General features: G+C 40.7%; 1 protein-coding gene across 1 annotated transcript in view; it reads right to left on the reverse strand.

Moving 5' to 3' along the window:
* Positions 1–15,949, reverse strand: part of COL22A1 (collagen type XXII alpha 1 chain) — a 201,505-nt gene that overhangs the window by 71,218 nt on the left and 114,338 nt on the right. Inside the window, exons 17-22 of the mRNA XM_086742654.1 lie at positions 14,726–14,779; positions 12,925–12,978; positions 11,191–11,226; positions 9,513–9,542; positions 8,600–8,653; positions 7,613–7,666 (exon numbers count right to left, since the gene is read on the reverse strand). Of these exons, the coding sequence (XP_086598780.1) occupies positions 7,613–7,666; positions 8,600–8,653; positions 9,513–9,542; positions 11,191–11,226; positions 12,925–12,978; positions 14,726–14,779 (282 nt within the window). The remainder of the gene's footprint in view (positions 1–7,612; positions 7,667–8,599; positions 8,654–9,512; positions 9,543–11,190; positions 11,227–12,924; positions 12,979–14,725; positions 14,780–15,949) is intronic.

Raw genomic sequence — 15,949 nt, forward strand, 5'->3', positions numbered from 1 at the left:
ACAGTCTGCTGAACTGCTGCTTTTTGGAAACTTGGTCACACTTGTAAAATATCACTTGGGGAACCTAGGGAAGCTTATAGCAGCGCCACATTCTCCCCACACCCATCTCAAAAGCTGAGAAGATGGAGAAAGGACATATTTTGCCTCCTGTGACAAGTATACATTGATTGTTCTGTTTCTGTACTGATGGCTGGGCACGCTAACCTGCAGTAGCAATGACAGACATGAAAGGAGCCTCTCCTTTTCTTGGGTATAATGCTGAGAAACTTTGCTGCTTTTCAAAACACTGAGAAATCCCTTAAAGCAGCGTATAATTATACTGACAGAGAGGCTGAGAATGTAATTTCCCATTGTGACGGGGACATTTTGTCCACTAAGAGGTTAGCCAAAACCACACTACAACAGATTTGCTTCATAACATTACCGCCTGTCTGTAAAGTACAGAAATACTTGCTGGGAGAAATTATACCTGGGAGAGCAAAGCTCGGTGGAATGTCACCTCGCCTAATAATATGACAGAGAAAACCAGCAATCATGCTCTGTTCCTTACAGTAAAAATCAGCTAAGTGTGTAAGAATGTGTATCCTTCAACTGTACGAAATATATGTTATTTGCCTTTGAACAACAGGTCAGTTAAAAATGTGTGTTTTATTGGGAATGGATATATTTACCTCACTGACAATTACAGTTTCACTGTGGATTTAATCTACACCATCAATTCTTTCTTTCCTTCTTTTTGTTCATTTGCTTACAATGTGATTTCTGCACAGCTGAACTTTGCCAGGGCAGGCAATGTCATTTGAACATTGCAAGCACCTATAGATACAAGTGAACACAACCATCAGTCTGAAAGATCTCTACCATACAGAAGGCAGTAAACCAAGGAAAACGTTGGCTCCACTCTGCTGGAGGAGAAATTTTGAAAGATATGACTGTTTCTCATCTTGCTGTCCAATAGCCAGAATAGCCATATATTTTCATAGGATGCTCTTCATTGAGGTTTGGCCCCAAGAACGAGGTTGATTTGATACCATAGGAAGCATCCTTAATTGTGAACAAATACGGCTGCTAGCGTAACTGCCAAGTATTTCCTCTGTAAGCCAGATAGGATATTAGGATCATCCTTTTGAGTCCTGTCCTTTTACTTTTACATTACTAGAGAAGCCAGAAGAAATCCAGCAGTGTTAATCGATGTTTGAGCTCCCAGCCTTTTACACTCCATATATATTAAATAATGACAGTAAATTATGAAGTGAGACCATCTTCCTAGACTGAGGATGCAAATACCATCAGTGTTGGCCAGCTAATAGCTGATCATAGGGGCTGTTGTAACAAAGGAAAACAAAGGGTTATAAGGGCTTCTGGATGTTGAGAGAGATTGCACCTTAGGACTGGATCCTTCCAAAAAGTCTACCTAATTTGCTGGCCAAACGTATTCTAGTCTCTCTCCTGGATTATTTACACGTCTCTCCCTGGAGACACCAATCCACTATCTCCTTCCCTTGGACCCTGTGAGTCTAAGGTGGTGGAAATCAAGGGGCATCCATGCTCCCAGAACAGGAACATCATATGCAACAACCCAGTTAGACAGGAAATAGATGGGTGAAGAAGAGGAAAGTCAAATACATGTATTTCTGTCCCAGCATCAAATGCACAATGAGCTCAGCAGCCCTCCAGGGATCTGATAAATTTATCTCCTCCGTGACACCTAACAGGGATAAACCTTTCTTGTACAGGCAAGTGCTCTTAACACATCCCTTCTGGGTGGAGGGTGTGCCTTGAACCCAGTAGTCCCTAGTTTTACAGGACCCTTTAGGCTCTATTGTAAAACAAATTTGTAGCACTTACTGAGACTCACAGCCTTGTAATCTACTTGTAAAGGGTCAAGAAAGGTCTGTTTAGCTTTTTGTGCTGCTCTGACTTCAGGGATAAACATTGAGGGGATGTGGACACATGAACAGGAAAATCTGCTGAAACATGACAGCTGAATTAAAGATACAGAAGACACTCCTTTGAAACTCACTCCTGGAGCTGCACCTGTTCCTCTTGCCTCCAACCTGACAGACTGCGACACCAAACTTGCCAATTAGCTCACCAAAAAGAAGGGTCTTGCAGTTAAATTTTTCTAAGTTATCTCTGTTTCTACAGTCAACTCAATCTCACTCTGTGCTTCACCTAAATTATTTTGCGCATGAAGTAACTTGAAAAAAAGGGGATTATTACTTCTCTGCCTGATTCATGTACATTGGAGTCTTAATCATGGAGAAAGACGTTCATTAAAACTTACAATTTTAAAAGGATATTTCTATTTTTTGTACTTTTGGTTTTTTCCCCAATAAGACTATTCTTACTATCCTATGAGGCTCCTCTATTTTTTGTTGTTATTCTTTACGCTGATTGTTCTTTAAGCATGGGAAAATTTTGACTATGAATTTTTTTTTATATAAAGAAAACTAGGCTGCAGTATGGCATATCAAACTCAAAATGGGTCTAGCTAGCTGCTACCTCATGCTTAGGTGGAAAGTACTGCTATAGGCTAAATAGATGTTTTCTTTTGGTTTCCTTCTGAAATTTCAATCACTAGAATAAAATTGCATCATTTCAATAAGAAATTATTGACAAGAAATTTCAATATCTCTTGAAATCTGATTTATTTGGAGCACGCTTCAGAACCCTGTATTTTGGTTGGATTACCCAAAGATATGCAAGCCATACATCTGCATCTTTTATGTCTATCAATAAAAAAAAAAAAAGGTTTATTTCCAACAAATATTTCAGTAAATCAAGTGTCAAAAAACTTAAGAGCAGAATCAAAGCACTTCCATTCTCTCCAATTTCACAGAAAAAAGAGGAGGACAGGAAGAAGGAAAAAAAAAATCAGAAAATTACCTTAAAATGATACCAGACTCTCAGAGTTCTACATCTTTTTCAGGCAATTGTAGTAAAATCAGAGAGACAGTATTGTCCATCACTCAAAGATCTTACGGGACAGATGAGAACAGCAAAGCTTCTTTCTTCCCACTGTGAGCTCTTGATAGGAGGGTATTGTTGTCAAAATATAGATGTCAGGTGCCAGGCACTTGGAAGCAGCTGGCTAACAAATGAACATAAGCCAGTTGCCTGGTTCAGGTTGGAATTGTTATCTCCTGCCCCTAGACAGGATCAAAGAATGGATGTGAATTGTCAGATTAGCAGTTCAGTAGAGGTACTGAGGACACTAAGCATTTTTTTTTCCGTGCCAGTAAAGCACTTCAAGACCTGCAACAAAAGCAGGCTAACAGAGAACTGCTTTTTCTTCAGTCTGTTCCCTGCTCTGTCAGTCCCAATTCTCCTGCACAGCAGCAAATCGCAGCCTTCGAGCACACTTTCTGTGACTCACTAGCCACCTTTATGCTTTTGAGAACAGCTGTTCTCTTGTCCACAACTTCTGGAAAGTTTGCCTGAGAGTAGCATGGTGGTGCTTTAAACTCCTTGCTAGGTATGGCTAGGCTCTATCTAAAGTTCTCAGTGCTTGCAGATAGCAAGACTGGTTTGGTGACAAGCCCTCAAAAGGTAAGAGACACAGAATGGAATCATAGAATCATTTAGGTGGGAAAAGACTTTTCAGATAATTGAGTCCAACTGTTAAACTAACACTACCAAGCCTATTGCTAAACCGTGTCCCGAAGCGTCACATCTATACATCTTTTAAATACCTCCAGAGATGGTGACTCCACCACTTCCCTGGACAGTCTGTTCCAATGCTTGATAACCCTTTCAGTGAATAATTTTTTCCTAACATCCAATCAAAACCTTCCTTGGTGCAAGTTGAGGCCATTTCCCCTCATCCTATCACTTGATACTTGGGAGAAGAGACCAAAACTCATATCACGACAACCTCCTCTAAGGTAGTTGTAGAGAGGGATAAGGTCTCCCCTCAGTCTAATTTCTCCAGACTAAATAACTCCAGTTCCCTCAGCTGCTTCTCACAGGACTTGTTCTTTTGACCCTTCACCAGTTTCAGTGCTCTTCTTTGGACGTGCTCCAGCACCTCAATGTCTTTCTTGTTGTGAAGGGCACAAAACTGAACACAGTATTTGAGGTGTGGCCTCACCAGTGCCAAGCACAGAAGGATGATGATCGTTGTACAATTGGTCTCAGCCCATCAATCCAGCTTGTCCAGATCCCTCTGTAGATCCTTTCTACTCTCCAGCAGATCAACAATCCCAACCAACCTGGTGTTGCCTGCAAACTTACTGAGGGTGCACTCGATCCTCTCATTCAGATCATTGACAAAGATATTAAGCAGAACTGGTCCCAATACTAAGACCAGTTCTTGTTGTTAAGCAATCTCTAACACAGTCTTAAGCAATCTGTTAATACCAAAGCCAAAAGCTGCCTTGGGTCATCAGAAGCCCTGATGACAGGGCTTCTTCACCCCACTTGGTTATTCAGCCATACATTGTACCACACATTAGCAGAAGACTCTGCAACTGCTCCAAGAAATGTGCAGTCTAAGTAAAGGTGATGAAAAAAATTTTTATGCAAGTACAACAAATGCATTTAAATGAAAGATTAAGCTTGCAGTAGCCATCTTAAGAAATTAACCTGACACTTTCTTTACTATAATACAAATAGTGACATACAAATGTCCCATATATTCTTTCATTTTTTTCAGCAATAACAGGAACAGTAACTTCAGGCTAAAAGAATATAATACTTCCTCTTTTCGTGGAAATCTTCCCAAAATGTATAACGCCATTCCTGTCAGCCAAACTGTCACTAGGGTATTTGGCACAACATGTAATCTTCTATGAAATCTACACACTGTGTAGGTGGTTCCTGCATCGTATTTCTAACACAAGCCAACATCACCTCTGTCCTTGCACAGCTCAGGATCCTTCACTTCCAGTGGACTGTATTATGAGACATGAATTCCTCTATGAAACGGTTCCAAACACATCTTTAGTCCATTAGTAGTTTGTGGTAGTTGCATTACAGCCAACTAAAGTACTGCAGGCTTCTAAGGACTCCAACAAATGTTTGTATCCACATCCGTGTGTCAGGACAGGGGCTCTGTGCTGACTTTGTTTACACCTTGCCTGAGAAACATCAAGCAAAACTGAGGGTGAATCACACCTTTGCAGCATGCTGCTTGAGAGGGTCCTGAAGTCAATCCTGCATTGTAATCTGTCCTTTATGCTACAAGATATTAGTGCAGAATAGTTATAAAGTACCTCAGGAACCGAATTTTCAGTAGGTCTAAGTTGGCGTAGCATCATGTCTGGACTGCAAGCCACCCCCGCATAAAAGAGCAGAGGGACCAGCCGAGCAGATGGTTAGTGATTTTCATCTCTTCTGCACAGGTCTGCTAACAATACAGAAAAGTAGTCCCAAATCTGCCTCTAGCTATGTCTGATTTTTCTGTCCTTGCCACAGTGAAAAAGTTATGTCTATGCTAAATACAAAGGACCAGGACTCCATGTGCAAAGAGCACAGGAGCTTGTTCTCATGCAACTAAACTCTCCTCTCTTACAAAACTCTATCGCAAAGAAGATGGCCTTTGTCAACCAGCCTCCCAGAAGATACAGTCACACTCCTTTGTGGGAGACAACTGCCTGGCATGACCCAAAGGTGTGCTGGGGAACACGCTCTGTGATAAACAAACCCATGCCCACACTGCTGCTTTGGCTGTTTGGTTTGCTCACATACTTGTGTAGCCTTACGCTCCTACCCCTATTTACAGAGGGTGAAAAGGTGAAGAGACGTGAATCATAGAATCATAGAACAGTTAGGGTTGGAAGGGACCTTCAAAGGCCATCTAGTCCAACCCTACTGCAAGGAGCAGGGACATCTCCAACCAGATCAGGTTGCTCAGAACCTCATCCAACCTGGCCTTGAACGTTTCCAGGGATGGGGCATCCACCACCTCTCTGAGCAACAAAATAGATATTTGAGGAGATTTCTGCTCTTGGCATTTTAAGTTCTAAGTCTGTCTAGAGAAATTATTTCTGCAGCCAAATTCATGTGACACGGTAATCAATGCCTGGATTTATATTTGTGGTTTGTCAAGAACTGTACTAATGGTGAATCAGTAGCATCTGCTAATCTGTTGTCTCTCCCACATGTACATTATCCATATAGATCCACCAAGCCCAGGGCTTTGATTCATCTCATGTATTTAGTCCTTGAATAATGATCTTCAATTAAAAAAAAAAAAAATCTATCCACCTAAGATGTCTGGTGACTAATAAAGACCCTTAGGAGAAGTCTAACTAGCTAGACATAACAAACCCTAGGGAAACATTCAAAGACAGTATGGATCAAATGACATCTCTAATAAAATGATCATTAGCAGAAGCATTTTGTGTCCTGTTGCAGATCCTGACAGATCACTGTCCTTTACCCAGCTAATATGTTCTACTAATCTTATTCAAGAAGCAATGTTTCACAGCAGGCTTTAAAAACAGGACAATTCAGAACTTGTCATCCCATAAGTAAAGCACAGCACAGTTATTTGCTAAAGTGATAAGGTGATATTTTCTAAAGACTGGAAAAAATACAAGAAAACAAGTAAATGCCATTTTCCACTGCGGCATTAACATGAGACTGCATGTCCCATCTTCTCAAGAAGAAGATTCCTAAAAAGCCAAGCTTACAGTTCAATTTAATGTCATGTAATTCAATGGAAAGTCTGTAGAAAACCACCTACCAAGGAATATACTTCCTCCCTTTATGTCCTTTGCCCATAAGGCTCCCATGCTTACAAGTGGCTCCTTCACACCAACTCTTTACCCGCACTGGTGCTGACTCAAGTGCAAACCATTGCAGGCAACCCCCATGATCTCCTCTATGGATTAACCTATGATCAAGTCTCTGTGACTACTTTAAAAAGTAACCCATCAGACAGCCAGACAGCAGCACTGAGGCTGAATTGACTGTCTCCACAAAGGTTAAACATGTATCTCACTTCCACGCTTATCTGTTGTCTAGTGAGGTGTTCTTCACACGAATGGGCTGAAGCAAGAAAGGCAGGTTCAGAGCATTCATGTAATGTCATCAGGCTCACTATGAAATTTTCTTTTTGTCAGTACTTGAATATTTCAAGACATAACTCTGAGTCAGAGAAAATCTTTTTTTTTTTTTTTTTTTTTAACAGGAGGAAACTATCTAAGCTCCTGGTGGAGAACGTCTGCCTCCATTATGTGGGAGCTTCTATTTGAGTACAGACCAAACAGAAAAGAAAGCTTTAAGTATTGCAAGTCTTCGCATTTATTTGACTTCCAGGACAACAGCATTTCCCTGAACTTTCAACTTGTCCATATTTTATTAGTGGCTTTACATGTTCAGAGTCATATCAAATATGCTTTTGGCAGTAAGGAGCAGACACAAAGACAGGAGAGCAAATGACAAGAAAGAAATTTTCCCAGGCTCCCACAGGGGATTGCGTACAATCTGTGGACTCCAAGAGGTACTGAAAGTTGTTGGACCATACAGAGGGAACAGAGGAAAGGGTCTGAGCATCCAGGGTCCTTAAATAAGTAGAAAAGTGTATGTAAAGTGAGTTAAACCTTATTGAGCAAAGTCGTGCCCAGCCTTTTGAGATTTACATTAAATAAAAACAGGAACTCACCCGTTGACCTGGTAAACCAGGAACTCCAGGTTTGCCTTCCAGACCAGCCTCTCCCTTTAAAAGTGAAAAGTTTTAGGAAGTTAAATGAGTAAGAAAAACTAATGAACTGTATAACCACTTCCTAGCTTTTTTGTGCAACTGTTACTGCATGGCTACCTAGACAACTCTTACCTGATAATTATGTTGTCCTGTGAGCAGAAAAGAATAAGAAAACAGGATAGAGAAAAGTGACAATGCCCTGATTAAATACAGAGCACAAAACTATATTTAAACTTCATAATTAAAACCAGATTTACCTAAGTAATGCATCTTGAAAATGCCATCAATTTTACAAAATCCAATCAACGATGAAACGCAACAAACAATTCAGAAGTAAGAAAGTACAGAGTATTTGCAAATGAGGCAGCAGTGACAGTCTGAACTGAGATATCCTGCAGAGTTGGGTTATAAAATACAACTAGAATAAGCTACAACTAAGTCAAAAGTAAGAATGCTGGCATGTCTAAATTGTTGCAAAAACTGTGTTGAAACACAAACACAGTACCCAACTCTTATTTTTCATCCACAAAAATATTTTTGCCAGGACCCTGTGGCATGAAGCCAACCTCTTTTACAGCAACCATTCCCTGGCCTTCATTACATGATAGCTTACCAGTTACCAGTGAGTGCCTCTCTGAAATGTGCTGAATGCCCATACAGCTCTTCAGGACATCAGAAAAAGAAAAACAATCAGTTTCTGCATGACAACAGCCTTGAGGCAAAGTCTGGCTCTGTGCAATAACTGATGGTGTCCTGGGTGCCACCTCCATATGTTCAGAGTGGCTATCTGCAGCAGGAGACCTTCTCTCAGCATTGAAGAAAACAGGAGGCTGTGGGCGCTGTTTAAGATCTTAGTGCCTGAATAATGTATAAGATTTTGCATGTGTACCTTACACTAGCCTGAGTTTCAGTTTCTGGGAACTGCAAACGGTGAGAGAAACAACTTACTGGAGGTCCAGGAAGTCCAGGTTGGCCTTGTGGTCCTCGTGGCCCAGGCTCTCCCTACAGAAATGTTTTTTTTTTTAAAAAAAGTGTTAAAGTATCTGTATGAAAAATTACATGGGCACATTATTCATGTTGGCCACCAGTGCAGATCCTATACCATCCCTTTCCTCATAGGTCCTGAAGAACCAGTGCAGAGAACAGCTGGTTTTCTCCTTAATCCTTCATCTACTTGAATTATCAGTGCTCATTAGACTGAACACAGACTGATCCACCCACGCTCAGCAGGCATTTGTCCATAACTAGCTCTTTGTTTTTTCAAAGTTAGTAACTCTACCGAAGACACCGGGCTATCCTGGATATTCTAGTAAAACACTGTGAGTTGGAGTTCAGTGGTGGAGAAAAGTAATTCTTGCAAAAACAGCTTCCACAGGCCTTTCTCCTGAGCCAGCTGTGAAGGACTTTAAAGTATCATTTAGATTATGCATATCATTATACTAAACAACAGGATTAAATAACAAATTGCACACCTACCAACACAAAATAAAAAATTAAATATGTTTTATTTATATGTAAGACTAATAGACTGAAGCAACTTTTCCCTACTTGAGTGCCCATGTTCAGAGAAAAACTCAGAGTTAACAAATCCCTAGACTTAAAGAATTGCGCAGCTGACTCTCTCTAATTTATCCTTCTCATTTACGTTAGACCCACTGCACCTGAAGACAACATCGCCCTCTTTCCTTTCCTGTTAATTTTCTCCACTGTAAATAGGAAAACTTATTTCTTGACGTCCTGGCAATGCTTCTACTCACCTTAATTTTGAAGCATTATTTTAAAGCAAAATCTAATCTAACATGTAGTTGAACTACATAAAAGCACCCTTGCAAAGGAAGAATAGATATAGAATCTCTCTTACTTGCTTTCCTTTCAGGCCTTCAGTAGGTACCTGCAATAAAAATGCAGAGTCATAAAGGAGAAAAAGAGGAAAGACAACGCAGAAGGTGCCAGGGATACCGTGGTCTCCCACAGTGTAATTTTCTCGCCTTGCCATTCCCTCAAGATGAATGTTAACAGCTCCTCAATTCCTGCCGCAGGCTGGAGGACACTTTGTATTTAAACCGCTCAGACTGACATGAGGTTTGCTCACTCAGTTACCTACGACGTAATTTATGTGGCTGTCTGAACAGTGAGAACTGAATTCATTATCCCATTGATACAAATAAGTTAATAAATTCCCTGGCTCTTGTCTTATTTTAAATTACAAAGTCATACTGAATGGGGAAGGCATCATAAAAACAGCCAGCTGGCTTTGGAGATGGTGCACGATTCAGACCTTCCTTCGGCTCCACGATGCAAACCAGCATGGCTGTGACTGACAGCTGTCAGTTTTCTCAGCCTGTTCTCCACCCACCTCCTGGAACTTTAGGCTCATTTTGAGATTTTATAAATATATTTCAAGGTCTCTTGGCAACTACTGTCACATAATTAATTCCACATTAAGCAGGATAGTCAAAGGCTCTTACCCAAACAGGTTTTTTTCCAGAGGTCTCACTTTCCTCCTGCTTTGCTTTCTATCACATTCTAGGTAAGGAAATTGCCTCCTGCCTTCCTCATGATTTCCAAGGAGCTTCTCATTCTTGTCTTTAGCACCCAGATGTTCTTTGGCACAGTGTGACAGTAAATGTTGTGATATCAGTGGCCTTTTAATGCTTTCCACCAGTAGTCCAATAGTGCTGTTTCCAAGTTTAAATCCTGGGTTTTTTTCGGATAGCAAAAGGGATACTCCCCAACTGGGTTGTTACCAGCCCTGCAGAATTCAGTTCTAGACCTCTCCTCTGCATCCTTTGCAGTAAATCTTCATTCTCCACTCACTTGCATATGACCTCTTCACACAGACAATACTAACCTCCGGACATTCATTCTTACGTCCCTGCTAGTGCCGCCTCTGGGGTCACTGAAGGCATTGCTGAAGGCACAGGGATGTACAAAGGCATGCAAATCTAATGCCACAGGAAAGACCAACCCCCCTCTCCTATTTTCTCATTTTTTTTTTTTTATCACTGCTTTCCTGATTTCAGCACATCAGGTCCTAGTTGTCTCATATTCCACCAGGACTTTTTCTGATATAGGCCAAGGAAAAAACATCCCCCCCCTTATCAGAAATTGCCTTTTCTTCTCTCATCTCAATCTCATTTCCAGCCCATGGTACACACACTCAGTAATTCAACTCAACTCTTAACTTCAATTTGCTCTTATGACTTTCACAGATTCTACGTTTCAAAGACCACAAGTCAACAACTCAACAGCTGTCCTGGAAACCACACAGTCCTCCCACAGTATTGCTCTCTCGGATGCACCTGAGGCAATGCTTTTATTGCCTTTTCAAGTCCTGATCTTCACACCACAAAACTGTGTCAGTGAATATCCTTGTTGGAATCCATCACTTGTCTTCCTCAAAAATCTTCACTGCCTTAAACTTCACTTTTTTTTTTTTTAAACATTTAAGAACATCTCTCATTTGTAAAGACCTCCCACCTCCAGCTTCTCATGCAATAATGCCTACAATGCTTGAGAAAGCTAAAAAAAATTCTTACTGAAGAGCCAGGCAATCCTGGAAGTCCTGGTTCACCCTGCAGGGAAACACGAAAAACATGAAAAAACGTAACATAACACAGAACACAACATAGCACAATACATAACATAATACAAAACAAAATCAAACCCTCGAGCATGTTTTCCAACTGCTGTTGTACATTCTTATTTTCAATATCAGCTCATAATTAACAGATATGAACATGCAATCTCAATTAACTCCATTTTCCCTACCCTGCAGATTAATACATTCAGGAACTGGTTGTGTTCTGTGTTACTGTGATGTTATAAATTGATTTTAATGACATTTAGTAACTTAAAATGAATGATGTACTAGGTTCATAACATTAAATTTGAGCATCAAAAATCTTATAATTGGTGTACACATACCACACAAATAAACCTGACTGATCCTTAACAGAGTCTGCAGGATGGACATTTAGGGGCCAAAATGCTTTTGTTTGTTAATGAGCAAAAAATCTTTGCAAAAAGAAAAACTTAAAAAGTGAGAAACGGTGCCATTTTTCTGAAAACATTTTATAGAGCAGAATCACACTAGCAGTGTTTGCAGGACACTGAGGTGCTACACCCTCTTTACATTATTTATTGCCATCTAGGCTATCGATTTGTTCCAGCACATTTTTTTTTTCCAGCTGTGTCCACTATTTCTTATGCCTTAAGACTAAGTCTCCAGAAGGTCTCTTTTTTACTCTAGGTACAGAATGTTGCAAAAATTATCATATAGCTTGCTTTCACAGTCTATTTATTCATTACTTATGTAGGTCTCTGAATGACCCAACATATCTTTCATGCTATTAAGGCAAGTTTAATTACTATTTATTATTTGTTCTAAAGAGAGTCCATACTATGGCAGACGGACTGAAGAGACACACATAAGCTGCACGGAAAGTAATGGAGCAAGAAGCTGAACATCTTCTGGAAGTGTCAAATGCAGTCACTTCAGAGATAAGGTTGAAGTGTTACGAACTCAAGACTGCTCTCTACTGCACACACACTGGAGCACAAAGATCTTGTTCCTCATCACCTCAGTGGATGTGCCCTGCTTGGAAGTGCTTCTGAAACCTCACCTATAGCTGTTGAATCTGAGTGGGAAAGTAATAGGAAATAGAGAGATTTGCTTCTGATAACTGCATTCTTGCATAAGGCTCACTGCCTTATCTGGAGGAGAAAGAAAATGCAGAACTGGACATGCCTTTCCACTCAGGCCCAAGAACTATGTAGGAAATACCAAAACCACAACATTCACCTCTAGCACAGAGGGAAGCATAAGGCTGCCCTGGAAACTCTAACAACTCTGTAAAATAATGAGGTAAAATTGCTGCTGAGAGCAGTGAATAATTATTTTGCAGACAGGAGGGTTGGGCTTTTTTGATTGGCACTGAGTCAGTTCTACATCTCCTAGGTGAGAAAATGGGCATCTACACAAACATTGACATTTCTACTCATCTTTCTTAGGTGAGGAAGATTTACTGAGCCAAACTACTCTCTTATCTCCTACTCCCACTATGAGGGTTCAACCAGACACCATAACTTACACCCATTTCACACTGAAGCAACGCCAGAAAAGTGAAACATTTAAATGCATATAAGCTTCATTTATATACAAATGAGATAAACATTAGGCCAACAGCCCTGATATTTCCAGCACTGGGAGCCCAAGGAAGAATTAATAAATCTGTGTCCAAACCTCTCCCGTGCATCCCATCCCAGCTCACCTTTTCTCCTTTGGTCCCACCGGCACCTGGAGGACCTGGGCTGCCAGCAGGGCCCTATAAACAGGTAAAATGGAAATAAAAATCTTTGTTTTACATACTGCAGGTCATCAATTGCAATTCCTGCTAACGTACAGGAGAAACAAGGCTGCAGGTTTTATTATCGGCAGCACAAATGGTTATGTCCCATTGCGCTGGGGCAGGAGTTAATACAACATAGGAGGCTGCTTTGTCTCTGCTGCATAGAGAGGAAGGGGAATAAGGATGGAGATACCACAGCAGCCAGGACAACAGCAATACAATTTCAGCTGGTTCAGAAGGATTGCATGAAGATTTGCCCACTGCTAGGTGTCTAGACATGAAAAAGGAAAAAAAAACCCTTCAGAAAATCCTAAATTCTCTAATAGGTTGTCATTTGGAGAAATTATTCCTTAGAAGCAGTAAACAATCAGCATCCACCTTCACATCCCTCTGCAATTTCTCACTTCATCCACATTTGCTGCAAGTATAAACCAGTCCTGCAAACAAGGTAACGGGCATAGTGAACACAGTTCATTGTGATTCCAGTGCTGCATCTAGCACCGGAAAATATTTCCATCTTGTAAGATAGTGATAAACACTAACTAGACAAATACTTCTCAGTATAGGGTACACTGTGGCTGAGGAATAGAGCAGAGAGAAAGTGATGATTAACTGTCAAATGCCCCGTGGAGAAGAAGAAAAAAATAAGAGTGCAGCAATCTCTATCATCTCACAGAGTGGAAAATGTAGATTTAGCAAATATAAAGACTACTAATGAGACTGTACCTTGCCATCTAAATACAAAAGACATGTCTGAAATAGAAAGAAAAATACTTCCCAACAAAATAAAGTTGAAACTCCAGCTGCTAAAAGAGTGAGAGCAAGGCATGTGGGCAGCACGTGGGTGCTGTGCTTGTAAAGCATGTTCAGGTCAGACTTCAGCAGTCTGTGTGAGCAGGATCAACCACCTGAAGATGAGCTATCCTGAGGATTTGATGTGCAGTTCCTCCATCTCTGCAAATGCAAATAAGTGCCTCCATATGATCCCTTCCAGAGAGGGAAACTGCACGGGCTAGTGAATAGGATGCAGACACAGCAGCCTGGAGGTTTCAGGCTCAAGGTTGGCAATGATTAGCTGCACGGCTTTTGGCAAATCACTTTTTAGTCTCTGCTTCTTACTCCATCCTTTGCTATTTAGACCAGAACATCCTTGGATGTAAAGGATTCCTCTCATTAGGTATCATATCCTGAGTAATGAAAACAGTCTCGTGGGATCTACAGATAGCAGTTTTAGACAAAGCATTATCTGTCTAATCAGCAGAAATGTACTGGTCTTTTTCTGGTTTCATCTTGTCATAAAAATGCAAATAGTTCCACGTCTTTCTTATTTAAAACAAACCAAATTTATTAAATCCAGTTCTCCCCCTTTCATGCTGAGGGAAGGAAAAAAAATGGTTTATAAAAATCAGGCTTAAACAACTGAATTTTTATATGTGTTTCCTTATGTCTTTAATGAAAATAAGACAAACATCTGTCCTATCATGATTTAAAGATTGGCATTTCCTTTAAGTGTATATTGCATTACAATTTAATTCTAAAACCAAACAAAAAAAAAAAACCAAAACTGCGCCAACAAAGATCCTTAGAATAAGGAGTACAAAAACTGCTGATGCAGTAGGGTCCTGCCATGACTCAGAAGCCACCCAGGATAGTCTCCGTTTTAGAGCCAAACTTCCACTCATGCCAAAGAAAAGCCCCCAGTCGTTGAATATTTGCCACGTACCTGTTTCCCCTCCACACCTGGCTTTCCAGGGAACCCGTCTAGGCCTTGCTCTCCCTGGAGAAAGAAGAGAAGGAACCACTATAACTCAAATCCGTGGTGATCCGTCACTATTCTGCAAGAGATGTCCATGTTGTCCACTCAAGAGCAGGGGAGAAATTCAAGCCAGTCCAACTGAGAAAATGGCAAAAGTCCCCACATCTGTACTACAAAAAGTTGCTGGGAGCCTCTGTCCAGTAACAAGGAGGTGAACCAAGTGTAGTCAGTAGGAAACTCCTTTCATTCTGACTTTGCTAATTGTTGGCACACGTCTATCTAGAGAACTTAGCACCAAATACCTGATATGTTAATTTAGAGATGATAAGTGTCTGCCTGCTGAGGTGGGTTCATGTAAAATGGAAAAACAGGGGAACATCAGTCCAGAATAGCTCTTACAAAAACAATGAATCCACAATCCAGCAATAGCTCATTTTCACCTAGTTAAGAAAAACCTTTCATTTTTCAGCTTTGCTTTCCATAACCTGAGGGAACAATTAATCCATTCCTATGTGTCTTCAGAGTTGGACAGTCCACAAAGTCCACAGGCAATCTATTCCACTAATTTATTTTTAGTACCTGAAGATGTTTTTTTTCCCCTGTACCTAAATCTGACTTTTTCTTCCTACAGTTTCAGACTAGCATGTCTTTCCCTGACCCCCCACAGAGAACAGACTGTTTCCTTCATATTTACTATGGCTCTTTATGTACTTGAAGGCTTAAAAAACTCCCCTTTCAAACTTCTCTAGACTAAACAACCTCAGTACTTTCAACTTTTCTTCATGAACATCTTTTTCAGACCTCTGATCATTTTTGTTGCTCTCATTTGTGCACTGTCCAATTTTTCATCATTTTCACTGTAGCTAGGTGCCTGAAGCTGGACACAGCTGAATCATAGAATCATAGAATCATAGAATGGTTAGGGTTGGAAGGGACCTTCAAAGGTCATCTAGTCCAACCCCCCTGCAAGGAGCAGGGACATCCCTGACTAGGTCAGGTTGCTCAGAGCCTCATCCAGCCTGGCCTTGAACACTTCCAGAGATGGGGCCTCCACCACCTTTCTGGGCAACCTGTTCCAGTGTTCTATAACCCGCATCGTAAAAATTTTTTTCCTAATTTCTAACCTAAATCTACCCCCCTCTACTTTAAAACCATTACCTCTCGTCCTATCGCAACAGGCCCTACTAAACA

The sequence above is a fragment of the Chlamydotis macqueenii genome, chromosome 2, assembly GCF_036417535.1.
Source record: "Chlamydotis macqueenii isolate bChlMac1 chromosome 2, bChlMac1.mat, whole genome shotgun sequence".
In the NCBI taxonomy this organism is placed as follows: Eukaryota; Metazoa; Chordata; class Aves; order Otidiformes; family Otididae; genus Chlamydotis; species Chlamydotis macqueenii.